A 14,096-nucleotide genomic window follows, 5' to 3' on the forward strand; every position below is an offset into this window, starting at 1 on the left:
CTGGAGGTGGGGCCCCACAGGGGTGGGAGGATGGGCTGCCAGCAGCCTCTGTGTCCCAGGTCCCTGCCCATGTTCAGGACCCCACAGGGCACAGGAGCAGATGTCTACAGACTTGGTTGCTTTCTGCTCTTTTCTTCTCTGGGCTCAGGATTCTTGCACAGACAGGGAATGTGGATTGAATGCAGGGCTAGTCATGGGAAATGACAACACAGTCCAAGAAGAGGGGTCCTTGATTAAAACCTATAGAAAACAGATGCCCCTAAAGACGCTTCCCTCAAAGCTGCTTCATGACCTTGGTCGTTAACGGCTATGGTCCTATGACACTGGGAAAGGTGAGGGGTTAGGTCACTCAGCTAATTCACTATAGCCCCTCTAATTGCCCTTGAGGGGATGTGTGCCCTTGGGAGGCTCCAGGTGGACCATGGGGTGGTTTGGAACCTTCCAGCCTTGGCCACAGAGGAACCCAGGCTTTGAGGACCCAGTTCTGTGCCTGGTCTTGTGCCAGGTGAGGCGGGGGTCACAGAAGTGTGAGGAACCTGGGCCCTGCCTATGAGATGCTCACAGGGGGCAAAGAATAGCAGACGCCTGGAGAGTTCCAGCGGTGACATGAATGCATTAGAGAAGGAAGGTAAGCACAAATTGCAGTGGGCAGAGAGGGAAGGAAGAGAAGTATAAAGGTGCCCCTCCTCTGCAGACAAGCACCCTGGACCAGGGTTGGGAGGGCAGCTGGGAGGTGGGAAGGCAGGCCTGCAGCCTGACCGGGCAGACACCTGAGATCCGAGCAAGACTTCTTTGCTCCTGCGAGTGTTCTCTGTGATAACCTTATGGTTCTTCCCGAAGTTCCTTTGGGCAAAGCAGCCTGTCTGGGCTGAGTGGGAAAAGCTCTGTGGCTACTCCGACACCACTGAGCTAAAGGGAGCAGGGCCTGGGGGTGGGGGCGGAAGGGACCCTCCTCCTGCTCCAGGAAACGTGTTCTGTTCCCACTTAGGGAAGCTTTGGAGATTTGGCTTCCTAAGGGGGCCCTTCCCTAGCAGAAGCCCACTGGGGAGGCTCTGAGGTACCCATGGACGCCCTGGAGCTATTGGCCAAATGATGTGTGTACAAAGGTGTATTTCTCTGGATCGACAGGCCATGACTTTTGCGAGAGTCTCATGACCTTCTCAGTGGGGTCTGGACCCATAGGAGGGTCACTTGGTCATTCCTCAGGCTCATCTTGGGTGTGGCCACGTTCTGGGGCCCCTGCTTGACTGGGGTAAGGCCGAGTGATGGATGTGGGTGGCTGGACCTCAGGAGGATGAGGCCCCTGCTCCAGACCACCTCTCAGCCCTGCGGCTGCTCATCTTCCGCCCGCAGGGTCCAGCCTGCCCACTCTCCACAGCTCAGCATCCGGGAGAGATGTGGACCCGTGTTTCTCCCTTTAGATTGTTTCCTGACAGCAAAGACATCGTGAACTTCGCCTCTTGGTTTGGATTTGCCTTCCCTAACATGCTGATCATGCTGCTGCTCTCCTGGCTGTGGCTACGGTTTATTTATATGAGATTCAAGTAAGTCTGAGCTTCTTACAGAATAGAGCGTCTAACTGTGCCCTGCAGAAAACCTCTCAGGCTCAGCAGGCCAGCCTAGAGTTCCTCCCGTCTGGCCCTGACTACTTCCCCAGCCCCATCTCCTGCTAGTCTGCCCTCCACTTCCTGCCACCCCTGCTGCTCACTGTGCCTTTGCACCTGCTGTTGCCTCTTCCTGAAATGCCATTCCCTGTCTTCCTACCCTCCAACCTCCTGAGTCTTCAAGGTCAGTTCAGAAACTGCTTCCTCAGCCACACTTCCCCCTGCCCTAACCCCCGTTCCAATTCCGACGGAGTGCCTGCCTGCTGCTCTGGGCTTCCCCAGGCACTCCATGCCTTGCCCCTTGGTGCCTTGGTGCCATGCTCCAGGGCCACCCCTCCCAACCTGAGCTCCTCTGTGGCCGGTAGTAAGTCCTCTCTGACCCCTGCACCCAGCCCAGCACTTGGCCTGGGGAGAAAGAGCAGGTGTGCCACTGACGTGAGTCAAAGCAGTTAACGAGAAGCTTGTTCTTGGTGCCAGTGACACTGCTGGACAGACTTCCACTTGGCTGCAAATGTCCATTAGGCCAGGTCACAGCACTGCTTGATAATATCCCAATCAGTCCAATCCCAGATTCACTGAATGCTTACTAATGTTCCCAGCCGCACGCAGCTTCTGCAAAGTTTACCCTCCTCTTCCCAGCACACAAGAAAATTTCCCAAGAGTCAACCTTGACAGCAAACAGACTGTACAGAAACCATGACGAGGGATTGACAAATACCTCAAAATGTTGTCATTTTTATTGATTTATTTATTATTAATATTTGCTTTTTAGGGCTGCACCTGTGGCATAGGGAGGTTCCCAGGCTAGGGGTCAAATTGGAGCTGTGGCTGCTGACCTACACCACAGCCACAGCAACACATGATCTGAGCTACGTCTGTGACCTACACCACAGCTCATGGCAACACCGGATTCTTAACCCACTGAGCAAGGCCAGGGATCAAACCCATGTCTTCATGGATGCTAGTAAGATAAATTAACTGCTGAGCCATGACAGAAACTCTCAAAATGTTGTCATTTTTAAAAGCACAAATTTATCTACAGCTCGAAGGTGACCCTCTTACACTGGAATAGAAAGTACTCAGTTGTGAGCTGTGTACGCTGTGCCTTAATTCAAAAGGAGCTTGAGCCCAGTGAAACCAAGAGGCCTATGTGGCCAGAGAGAGGAGATCTCAGAGCTGAGAGGCAAAAGTGCCCAGGAACACCTGTGAGTTACTGGGCAAAGGGGACATTTTGATAAGTTTCCTTCTGAAGGAGGAACTGTTTTGAAAACTGCTATTAAAAAGTCTCTTTCCATAATCAAAGCAGCTATAGTGCTGCCACACGACTGCAGAAGACATCTGTCACACACCAACCCTGCCCCGTGTCCGGGCCCCACGGGAAAGGGAAGACGCTCTCACTGGTGCTTGGCTGCATAGTTTAGTTTTGATTGCAGTTCTTGGCCCTGCTTCTCACACCTGCCCCAGACCTGTCACAGGCTGCAGGAGGGCACCGGTGTCTCCTCATGGGCCAGTGGTAATAACAACAGCCAACATTTATTGAGTGTCAGACATGACCTTCAGCACCCCACCTATGTTAATCAATCTTCCCATCAACCCGAGAGGTAGGTACCCTTATTGGTCCCAATTTACAGATAAGATAACCAAGGCAGGGAGAGGTTAGGTGGCCAATGAAGGCTGTACAGCTTGGAAGTCATGGGACTGAGAATCTGAATCCAGGCAGTTTGGGTCTGGAGCCCTGGCCCACTACCCTCCATCCCTGTCTCAGTCAGCCTAGCAGCCAACTGAGGGGGTCCTAGACCACAGGCGTTGACTTTTCTGGGTTCTGGAGGCTGGAAGCCCAAGATCAGAGTGTCAGAGTGTCAGAGTTTCCTAGTGAGAGCTCCCTCTGTGCTTGCCTTGGCACTGTGTCCTCGCATGGAGGGCCTGGTGTGGGAGTGCTCTGGAGATTTCCTCCTCTTATACAGGCACCGACCCACCGTGGGGTCCCACCCTCAAGACCTCATCTAAAGGCCCTCCTCCTAACACCATCACGTTAGGGGGTAGGCCTTCAACATGTGTATCTGGGGGGGGGAAATCCAGTCTATAACGATCTCCTCTTGGGATGGCTGAAGGTTGCTGCCTTTGACTGCCTCAAGGCCAAGGCACCACTGGGTGTCAGGGGGACCAGCTGTGGACTCCTCTCAGCCTGGCGGAGCAAGCAGAAGGGAGCTGGCCTGGCCCCAAGACCACAGGGCACTACCTGCCTCTAGAGGTAGACATCAGGCTCCCAGGAACTCACAACCAAGAACTAGAGCTATGGTTCACCCAGCCTGGCACAGCCTCCATTAGCTCTTCTTGGCCGGCAGGGAGCCTGGAGACTTCTGGAGTCTGCCTCTGGCTGGGTTCAGGGCTCCCGCCTGTCCTACACCTTCCTCACAGGCCACTCTAGCTCAGGGGCCGTTTTGCCAAACAGATGTGGAGTGTGGTGGCTGGGGTGGGGTAGGCAGCTTTCTGTACTCAGCCTGAAGATGGGAATAGCAGGGATGTCCTCCAGCCCAGGCCACGTCCTGCCCTGTGTCCTGCTCTGTACCGAGACCTGGTGATCCCCACCTCCATGCCTCCCAGCACCAGTCTCAGCTGCTGGAGATGCTGCTACTGTCGCCCTCATTTGAATCCCTCATCTGCTTACTCATGGAGAGCAATGCCAAGGTTACTCCTTCCAGCCTAATTCAGATTATCTTTCTGAGTTTATGGGCAGCTTTCTAGGCCACATCCAGCCAAGGACCCTCCCAGGACCACCTAGGACTCATGGGATATTACTGCTGGCTTAGATCCAACTTTGCTCACAAGGCTAAGCCCTGAGAGAGGGATGAGGGTTCTTCTGGACCCCTGCCAGGGCCGAGGCACTCAGGGTCCCTTTACCTCTCCAGCAACATGTTCACCTAGTTCTCAGCATCTCACTGAAGGCCATTCTACTGAGGAATCACACTTTGCACCCACTCACCCCTGGGGCTCCCATAGGAAAGCTGGATCCATTTGCCTGCACCTCTTGCCAGCCTGGCGGTCACCTGAGAGATTAATTCAAAGATGAGAGTAAAACCGCTTAGCGTAAGAGTCCTGAAGACCTGGTGGCACCACTGTGGGGGCCAGCACTGGACAATTGCACTTACAACATAAACGGTGCAGCCCCCAGTCTGCCACCGGTGTGGTGTTGGGATGCATTGCCAGCATCATACATGGGCTGGGCAGCAGATTGGTGGTGGGTAGAACACAAACTTTCACTTCCCCTGCCTACAGAGGCATCCCCATGCTGGACTTGGGGGGTGTCCCCAGGGCGTGACGCTTGGGACAAATAGCCTTGCCCCTTATCCAGCACGGAGATCCTGGTAGGCTGTGCACACCTGAGTCCCCACCACTGCCAATTCTTTCCTAACCCCTGAACATCCCTGGAGGCTGTATCTGGACATCCCCGTGACCCTGATCCAGCCACGCTCCATCCCCAGCATGACCCTCACCCTTTCCAAGCTGGTTCACGGCCAGCCCTGGCTTTGGGATTCGGTGCCTCAGCATGTATTCCACCAACCCCGGCACTCCTATGGGCCCCTGGAGGGACTGGAAAGGCTCTCTAGGACAATCCCCTTGGCCTTACCCACTACCTTCAGGCTGACAAGGGTTGGAACGTGTGACTGGAATCCTCAGAGGAACTCTTGGGGTTGGCATCCTGTGCCAGTGGCCCTGGTCAGGCCCTCCCCATGGCTGAGGTACCCCCTATTCCTCCAAGAATCCCTCCCCCTCCCTGCCCCCCATACTAGCACTCCTCTGGGGAGGTCCTGCAGGGCAGGCTTGCTGGCCAATGGGCACTGGTCCCTAGTCAGCCCATCCAAGACAGGACCTGGCTGGCTTCCCTCCTGCCGTAGCCACACCCTCTGAGCCCCAGAGTCTCAGAGTAGGTGAGACTAATCCTACACCTGGGCTCCTCAGAACGCAAGCACTCACCCTACCCTGTTACTGCCTGACCCTGTCTGCCGGGACCTGTCCTTGTTCCTTTCATCCTCTTGAGCCACCTGATGATGGGGGCTGGCATCCTATTACCCTCAAAGGCACTCCGGGCCAATGGAGGAGGAAGACAGGGAGCATGTGAGTGAGCCTTGGCCCCACATTAGGCTGGCTTCAGAACTTTTCACTGCCTCCCCCAGATGGCGGGAGCAGCTGGACTCTAGGCAACTGGGTGCCTGTCAGGACCCCTGAGCCAGTGACAGTTCTGCCTATTTCTGCCTCCTGTGCTCCTGTCCATCCCCTGCTCCCCACTTGCTCAGCCTCCCACCCTCCTGGACATCCTCTCTTCCCACCTCCACTGTCCCCGAGACCTGGGAGATTGGCCACCTCACCTGTGCCATCTCAGGTCTCCTCTGGGGGCACCCTCCAGTTCTGGGAGAGCCTTGGGGCATAGCTGGACACATGAAACAGACTTTGCCCCACTGCCTCCTGTGAAGTAAGGTAGGCAGATGACAAACAGGGAGCAGGATGGGACTTGCTCCTGCCCCTGGGGGACAGGCAGACCTATGCAGCTTTCCACCAGGTTCTGCTACGATGTTTAGGATTCCATTCAGCCAGCCCTGAGCCAACCAATACAGACCACCGTCCTCTTTCTTTGCATTCTCCAGTATTAAAGAGTCCTGGGGCTGCGGGCTGGAGAGGAAGAGTGAAGAAAAGGCTGCGCGAGAGGTGCTATGGGTGGAGTACAGGAAGCTGGGACCTCTCTCCTTCGCTGAGGTCAACGTCCTGCTCTGCTTCTTCCTGCTGGTCGGCCTGTGGTTCTCCCGGGACCCCGGCTTCATGCCTGGCTGGCAGTCGATCACCTGGGTGGAGGGCAAGACAAGGTAAGTGACCAGTCTGCAGTGCCCTCTGTGGCTCTCCTCCTTTTCTGCCATCCAGTTCTGGAGTGCTCTGTTGGTTTTAGGACTCATTTTCGTCTCACCAGGCTTTCTGACCAGCCCGCAGATGTGCTCCTGTGGTGTCTCTGCTCCAACAGGCTGGCAGGGCAGCCAGGGGTGTGACAGAAAGAAGTTTACTGGGCTGGGACCAACCAATGCTCTGGTTTCCAAATCTCTGTTCTTCTGTCTTCCTTTTCTCGTCTCTCTTCAGATTCGGACAAGTCCCTCTGAAGACACATCCTGGGGTCCAGAATCTTCTCTAGACAGAGACTTGGCAAAAGGGGGAATGTGGAGCTTCTCCCCTGGCTAAGGTGTTATGTGTTTGAAATGGAAGAAAGGTTGAGGAACATGCATATCCTAGAAAGGGCAGGAGGCGTGGATAGGGAGATAGCTGTCTTTTACTGCTTATTCCATTTAAAAGGTCTGCTCGGGGGAGCTCCAAAGTCCTTGTGGTCATCACGGTGAACCCAGAACCCCAGAGACTCTGGCTGAGAAGTCATCAAGTTCACCTATGAAGGCACACGGGCTGAGAGGGGGAAGTGAACCTCTCAGGGTCACCCAAAGTTGGTGGCAGAGCCGGGGCAAGAATGTGGGTGTCTTGGTTTCCAGCCAGGATTCAGGCCACCTCACCCCTTCTGATCTTGACCTTTGGGGATCCAGCTTCCTTCCTCAGAACATCCAGTGTCCTCACCTAGGAGCACTCAGACACCAAGTAGGTTTGCTGAATAACTGTCACTGCAGCCAGCTGGGCTAATCCTATGTGCTCTTCCCTACCCAGTTACACCTCTGATGCCACTGTGGCCATCTTCGTGGCCTGCTTGCTCTTCATCATGCCTTCTGAGAAGCCTAAGTTCAACTTCTGCAGCCAGACTGAGGAAGGTAAGGCTCCTGTGCTGGCCCGGCCTTCTTCAGGGTTGGTGCCCTGGCAGCCAAGGGTCTCCATGGGGTTCCTCGGGCCCCGGAGGGAGAATCTCACCCTGTTGTAAAGGACTGGCTACATTACAAAATCTGGGCACAGCGTGCTTTCCAAGCCTTCCGTTGTATTGTTTGGAATAGAATCTCCTCTCTTGCTTTTTACACATTTGAAATCTTATTTATTTTACTACAGGAACAGAAAGAGGTTTCACATTTCCCACAATGCCATCAATATTTTGGGGGTTTCTCTCTTCCTTCCAGTCTTTGTTAGTTTATATGTATTACGTGTCCATAATCAACACATACACAATTTCAATCCTCTTTGTTGACCTTTATTTTCATATTTTTGCTTAGGATTATGGTAGAAATATTTCCTGCTATTGCCACAATCTTCACATTTATTTTCTCTAAGAACAGCATTATATCGTACCGGGGGGCTGTAGCCATTCCCCTGTCAGGGAACACTCTGGCTATTTTTCATTATTATAAATTAATGTTTTCATGTATATAGCTTTTTCTTTGAGGGTGTATCTTTAGGATAAATCTAGGAGTGATGGTGCTGGGGCTAAAAGAGTATATGTCTTAAAGGTTTTAACATATATTGGCAAGTTGCTTTTCAAAAAGACACCAATTTATAATGCTGCCAGGAGTATATAATAGCTTTACCATACCGTATCTTCACCAGCAATGGATGTAGTGATTATTGTAAATTTTAGCTAATTTATAGATATGAGAGGGTACTCATTGTCCTTGTAGGCATTTATTCCCCTTGATTAGGTCTCTTTTGCTTGCTAATGCTACTCTGGGTTGTGTATGTGTGTATTTTGTTGTCTCTTCTTAGAAAGGAAAACTCCATTTTATCCCCCTCCGCTGCTGAATTGGAAGGTGGTCCAGGAGAAAGTACCCTGGGGCATCGTGCTGCTCCTGGGGGGCGGCTTTGCTCTGGCTAAAGGATGCGAGGTAACTGCTCCAGCTGGGGGCTGCTCAGGGCCCATTCCTTCACCAGGAGAGCTGCACCCCTCCCTTCTAGCACCCCCCGGGCTGCACCTCTGTGTTTCTGTGTCTGTCTCCTCCATGTACCTACATTTCTTGAAGACAGGGCCTCTGCCTTGTTATCGTGGAGCCCTGCACCATGAACAATGCCTGGCATAGAGAAAGTGCTCTTCGAGTGATTTCAGAAATGAGTGAGGGACCCTGGTTAGGCAAGAGAGGCGGGGAATGCTGTGAGGTCTGCTGTGGGGTTTGGTAATAATGACCTCTGCTTTGACTTATTCCAGGTAAACCTTTCTTTCAGGTCTTTGTAAATATTTTCAACCATTACCTTTGTTTCTTCTACCTGCTGAACTCTTTGTTGATATGGTTGTCATTTAAAACATTTCTCTAGCTAGCTACATAGTGCCATAGAAGGAGAGGAATAGCTTTGGGGGGAAAACGCCCCCAAATGCAGCTTTCTTACCTCTCCCCATCCCTGATAAGGAAGAAATAAGCCAGAGGGAGGGAGGAGCCCCCTTGGTGCTGCTGTCCTCCATCCATCCCTTCATCCAGAAATAGAATGTAACTGACAGACTTGGTCTATCTTGCTTTTGCTGCTTCCTCAGCACCTAGGACAGAGCCTGACACACAGAGGGTACATAATTTTTTTTTTTTGATTAACAAATCCATCCATTTAGTCTCCTGTCTAGTCATCCCTCCATCTACTCATCTCAGATTCATTCATTCACTCTTCATCAAACCTTCCATTACGTCTATGTTATGTCAGGGACAGGAATATAGAGGAGACTGACATATGGCCCCTGTTCTTGAGGACTTCACAATTCTAGAGAGGGAGACATACCTGGAAGAGCATTTCAGAAAGAAGTGAAGCAGAGCAAAGAAAAAATCATGTTGTATCTAGCTGAGGAATAGCCGGAGATAAGCCTGGTGGGACCTGAAGAAGTCACTTTGCTGAGGTGAAGATAGGGATTGTGGACTTTATTCTGAAGGCAGTGGGCAGCTACTGAAGGGTTGAGGCCAGAGAGTAATGTGGTCAGATGTGCACTTGGGAAAAAGCTCTCTGGTGTTTGGAGTGGAGGTCTAGGCAGAGCAGGGGTTAGAGGAGACCCAGCAGATGTTCTATGACCTTCACCTAACACAGGCTCAGAACACTGGGATCCATGGACCACTCTTTCTTCTTCTTAACCACCCCCACCCCCCGCCTCCGTCGGTCCCCAAATCCTCACTCTCCTGTTTCCTTCTAACTCTATTCCTGCTTTGCCTCCTTTGCTGACTTCTCCTTCTCCTCTCTTCTTCCTTAAATATGAGTGTTCCTGAGGGTTCTGCCCTTAGTCTCTTCTCTGTTTACTTTTCTTTCTCTCCCTGGACAATCTATTCTCAGCCCAAAGCCCCAAATATAAATTCCCAACTTCTGGCTCAAATCACTGCCTTGAGCTTTAAGAACTGTGGGAGACTGAGAAGAGATGATGGACATGAGATATTCTGGGTGACATGGTGACCGACAGGGCATAAGGAATAAGGGGGACAGAGACCCCATGATGACCCCAGCTCTTGGAGAGCAGGTGAGTCTAGTCACCAAGATGGGAAGCCCAGGGGGAGCAGATTCTGCTGCTAGTGAGGATGAATTCAGGTTGGGGCATGTGAGTCTGACATGTTAATGGGACATCTGAGTGGAAATCCAGACAGCAGACTAGCCGGGCTGGAAACACAGATTTAGGTGACAGCAGAGTGAGAATGGAGACCAGTATTGTGGGCATGGATGAGATCATCTATGGTGTGTATGCAGAGAGAAAGAATCAGAAGTGAAGGACGGGCTGAGCTCCTTGGAGAAAGATGAAGGTCCCTGTGGGCCCTGGAGGAACTGTAAGCCAGGAGTCCTGCGGTGACAGCTCTCTGTGTTTCCCAGGACTCGGGGCTGTCAGAATGGATGGGAAAGCAGATGGAGCCCTTGCATGCTGTGGCCCCAGCAGCCATCACCTTGATCTTGTCCTCGCTCATCGCTGTGCTCACTGAGTGCACAAGCAACGTGGCCACCACTACCCTGTTCCTGCCCATCTTTGCCTCCATGGTGAGTAACCCTGCTGGGAGAGATGACCATTAGCCATCATTTCATAGGAAGTTGCCAACCTGTGACTATATCCTGGGTTCCTAGAGACACAGTGACATCAGGGGCCCAAACCTGGCCAGGGTTTGGAAACCCCGGTCTCTGAGCCCTGCTCTGGCATGGACTGTGTGCCCTTGATGGGCCCTGGGCCTGCCTTCAATGCTGTGCTGCTGCTTTTTTGTATCCTCCATGCTGACCAAAGTGCTAGGCAAGAACAAGGTGCTCTGAATTTATTTATAAATGTAACTGATTACTTTTCAAGCTGGGGAGACAGGGCTTGCACCAAGGAGAAGTGGGCCAATGCCATGGGGGGATGATAGAGGGTGTCTCAGAACGCAGCACGGGTGAGCAGGAGGCCTGCAGTGCACAGGGATACCACTTGCTAGACTCCATCAGGAACTGTGGCCTGGGAATGGTGAGAGGGGAGAAAATGTTCTGGGAAGACAAAGTTGACTCCACAAAGGAAGCAGGGTGCGTGACTGAAGACTCCCAGAAGCCTTGGTTGGCAGGCTCAGGGATGGGTGGGGGCTGAGCCCAGAGAAGTTGTGGTGGTGATGGATGGGGGTGCTGAGTGAAGGCTAAAGACTTCTGCTCTGTGGGCAAGCAGATTTTTGAGTTGGGATTGAGAAGAAAGCAGAGTTTACAGGAAGATCTACTGTGATCTTTTCTTGCATTTCCTTCTGTCACTCATCACACAGCAGTACTGACCTCAAGGTGGTACAGAAAAAGCCCGGGGTCTGTAGTCAAGACCTGCGTTCAAGTTGTGGGATCCTCAAACATGTCACACAAGTTCTTTTCCCTTACTCTTGGGCTGAGGGTCGAGCAGGATGAGGGCTATGACAACCCTTTGTAGATGCGAAACAAGCTTGCGAGAGGCTGCAGCTGTTATTCTGGAGATGGGAGACAGACTTCCAAAGGCCTCGACACTGGACTGAGGTTGGTAAATTTTCACTCAGCTGCCAGGGTGTTCATGTGTATAAAAAGCAAAGCCAAGTGATTTTCTTCTTCCATTCCAAGTGAAGATGAAAGTGTTAGAAAGAGCAAGGCAGCCCGTCTCCCCCTCCCCAAAGCAGGGTACTCAGAATGAAAAGATGCCAAGGAGCGTCTTCTGATGCTGGTCATGCGCTAGTGAGGGCTTCCTCCCCGAGCAGAGGCCTGGCTTTTTCACCTCCAGCCCCAAGTCAGATCAATGGAGGTCTTCACCTGAGGTGGTGGCCAGGGCCTTCGAAAACAAACTTTTCTAGAATCAGTAGCCCCAAGTTAGATTCCCTGCAGGCCTCACACTCCTGCCTCAGCATCCACTTGTGGGCAAGGGGAAGGTGGTGACCCCTCAGCTGGCTCACAGAGGCGTGCTCGGGGTGCACACCATGGGGGAACCAAGAAGCAGACAGATACCACTCAGTTACTCTGAGAGTAATGAGCAGCCTTTTCAGAGACCCACAGGAACCATAATCTGAAACTTGCTCATACCCCTTGACTTCAAGAATTTTATGTCTGACCAGCTATATTGGAAAAGTTAAAAATCATTATAAAAAAAATTTGTAATTGTAAAAAAAAAAAGAATTTTATGTCTGGGAATATATCTTAGGAAAGATTATAAAGATGCACATCACAGAACTATTTGTTATACAAATACATCCATAATAGTAGGGGGCTGAGGAAATAAATTATCATATATTCATACAACGTAATACTATGAAGCCATTTAAAAAAACAGTTTGGAAGGGTATTTCATAAAATGGGAACACATATAATTTTTCAAAGCTGAAAATGTGATATATATATATACATGGCTTAAAAATGTCTCATAATACCAAAGAGTATACAGGCCTTTACCCTTTAGCCTCTTCCCTAGAGACAACTCCTGTTAACTTCTTAGGTATCTTTCTGGATGTATTACACAGATACATACACTCTCTTTTTAAACAAACAGTACCATTCTATGGTCCTGTTCTGCACCTCCATTTTAAAATCTAATCATATATCTTGGAGATCTTTCCAGTGTTAGCACATAAAACCTACTCAATTTTTCTTTCTTTTTTTTTTTTGTCTTTTTTTGTTGTTGCTATTTCTTGGGCCGCTCCCGCGGCATATGGAGGTTCCCAGGCTAGGGGTCGAATCGGAGCTGTAGCTGCCACCCTACACCAGAGCCACAGCAACGCGGGATCCGAGCCGTGTCTGCGACCTACACCACAGCTCACGGCAACGCCGGATCATTAACCCACTGAGCAAGGGCAGGGACCGAACCCGCAACCTCATGATTCCCAGTCGGATTTGTTAACCACTGCACCACGACGGGAACTCCTCAATTTTTCTTTATAGCTTCAAACTATTCCCTTTTTTGCGTATTTGTATTTTATTTAACCATTCTGCTATGGATGACCATTGAGTCTGTTTGCTGTTACATGCTGTGTTGAACATCTTTGCATACGTGCCTGCCCTTATGTGCATGTAGATCTGCGTGACAATTTTGATAGTTATTGGCAGATATTACAAATTATGGTGTCATTCATTCTTCCAACAAATATTTATGAGCATCTGTCCATTCTAAGCCAAGCACTGTTAGATGTGGCTGAATTTTAAAAAAGATGGATACTAAATTCCAATATGCAAAATTACCCCAAAATATGCAGAAACATACATTCAGTACAGAGGCCCACACACAGATGGGAGACCTGGTCCCTGCCCTCTAGGCTCTCTCTGTGGCAGAACAGACAGACACATGTGCAAATGTGGGCTGCAGGAGTGCCCAGCAGCCTTTGGCATATGGTAGGTGCCCAGGAAAGATACGTTGAATGAATTGAGGGGGTTCAGAAAGGTTTCCTAGGGGTTTATCCTTCAGGGTCCTGCAGAGTTGTCATCCAGATGTGGCAAAGCGTAAAGGACACCCCGCAGGACAAAGGCACAGAGGGGGGAATGCACATAGCACTTTACGGAAATGCTTTTCAGAGTGATGGTCCCCGGGAGCTTTTGTTTTCTGCATCTGTGACGTTGCTGTGCTGCTGTGTTTTTCCCCAGTCACGTTCCATTGGCCTCAACCCGCTGTACGTCATGATCCCCTGTACCCTGAGCTCATCCTTTGCCTTCATGCTGCCCGTGGCCACCCCACCTAATGCCATTGTGTTTTCCTACGGACACCTCAAGGTTTCCGACATGGTAACTCAGCTGCTTTTATTCAATCCTATCAGCTCTCTTGCTTTTGTCATGAGGGATGCCCCATTTGTTAATGACCTGTGATTCAAACAGTTTGGGAATACCACCAAACGTCCAGACCTAACTCATTATTTGAATTTATATGCAGCTTTTCTTTTTTGACATGATCTCGTATTTCACAGACTGTTTTGTTTCCCCAAACTGGGAGGTGGGATACAGGATCTCCCACCAGGGGAGTGGCTGAACACTTGGAAAGGGTGAGGGTGGGGGTCCCACACGGCCAAGATGGACCTCACAAACTAGCAAGAACCCATGAGGGCAGTCAGGAGGGGCAAGGCTGGGCGGGGGGAGTGCTAATGATAGCCAAAGAGATGGGTAGAGGTGTCTGCAGACATGGTAGCAGGGAGGGGCAGA

General features: G+C 51.1%; 3 protein-coding genes across 7 annotated transcripts in view; 1 reads left to right on the forward strand and 2 right to left on the reverse strand.

Annotated features, from left to right (window-relative positions):
• The window catches only part of FBXO39 (F-box protein 39), an 87,927-nt gene that overhangs the window by 54,394 nt on the left and 19,437 nt on the right, over positions 1–14,096 (reverse strand). The window lies entirely within an intron of this gene.
• Positions 1–14,096, reverse strand: part of C12H17orf100 (chromosome 12 C17orf100 homolog) — an 83,986-nt gene that overhangs the window by 45,526 nt on the left and 24,364 nt on the right. The window contains exon 4 of one of the 2 annotated variants that reach the window (XM_013981241.2): positions 7,743–9,045. The exons of the other annotated variant lie outside the window; for it this stretch is intronic. The gene's annotated coding sequence lies outside the window, so the exon portion shown is untranslated. Of the gene's footprint in view, positions 1–7,742; positions 9,046–14,096 lie in introns of those variants that run through there. 2 annotated transcript variants of the gene reach the window in all.
• SLC13A5 (solute carrier family 13 member 5) overlaps positions 1–14,096 on the forward strand; it is a 31,086-nt gene that overhangs the window by 10,409 nt on the left and 6,581 nt on the right. For 2 of the 3 annotated variants that reach the window (XM_013981236.2, XM_021067712.1), the window contains exons 7-12: positions 1,422–1,544; positions 6,248–6,463; positions 7,296–7,396; positions 8,274–8,392; positions 10,332–10,493; positions 13,548–13,685. In XM_013981236.2, coding sequence (XP_013836690.2) covers positions 1,422–1,544; positions 6,248–6,463; positions 7,296–7,396; positions 8,274–8,392; positions 10,332–10,493; positions 13,548–13,685 — 859 coding nt within the window. Of the gene's footprint in view, positions 1–1,421; positions 1,545–6,247; positions 6,464–7,295; positions 7,397–8,273; positions 8,393–10,331; positions 10,494–11,227; positions 11,466–13,547; positions 13,686–14,096 lie in introns of those variants that run through there. The other variant, XR_002337330.1, reaches the window with a different exon arrangement.

The sequence above is a fragment of the Sus scrofa genome, chromosome 12, assembly GCF_000003025.6.
Source record: "Sus scrofa isolate TJ Tabasco breed Duroc chromosome 12, Sscrofa11.1, whole genome shotgun sequence".
NCBI lineage: Eukaryota > Metazoa > Chordata > Mammalia > Artiodactyla > Suidae > Sus > Sus scrofa.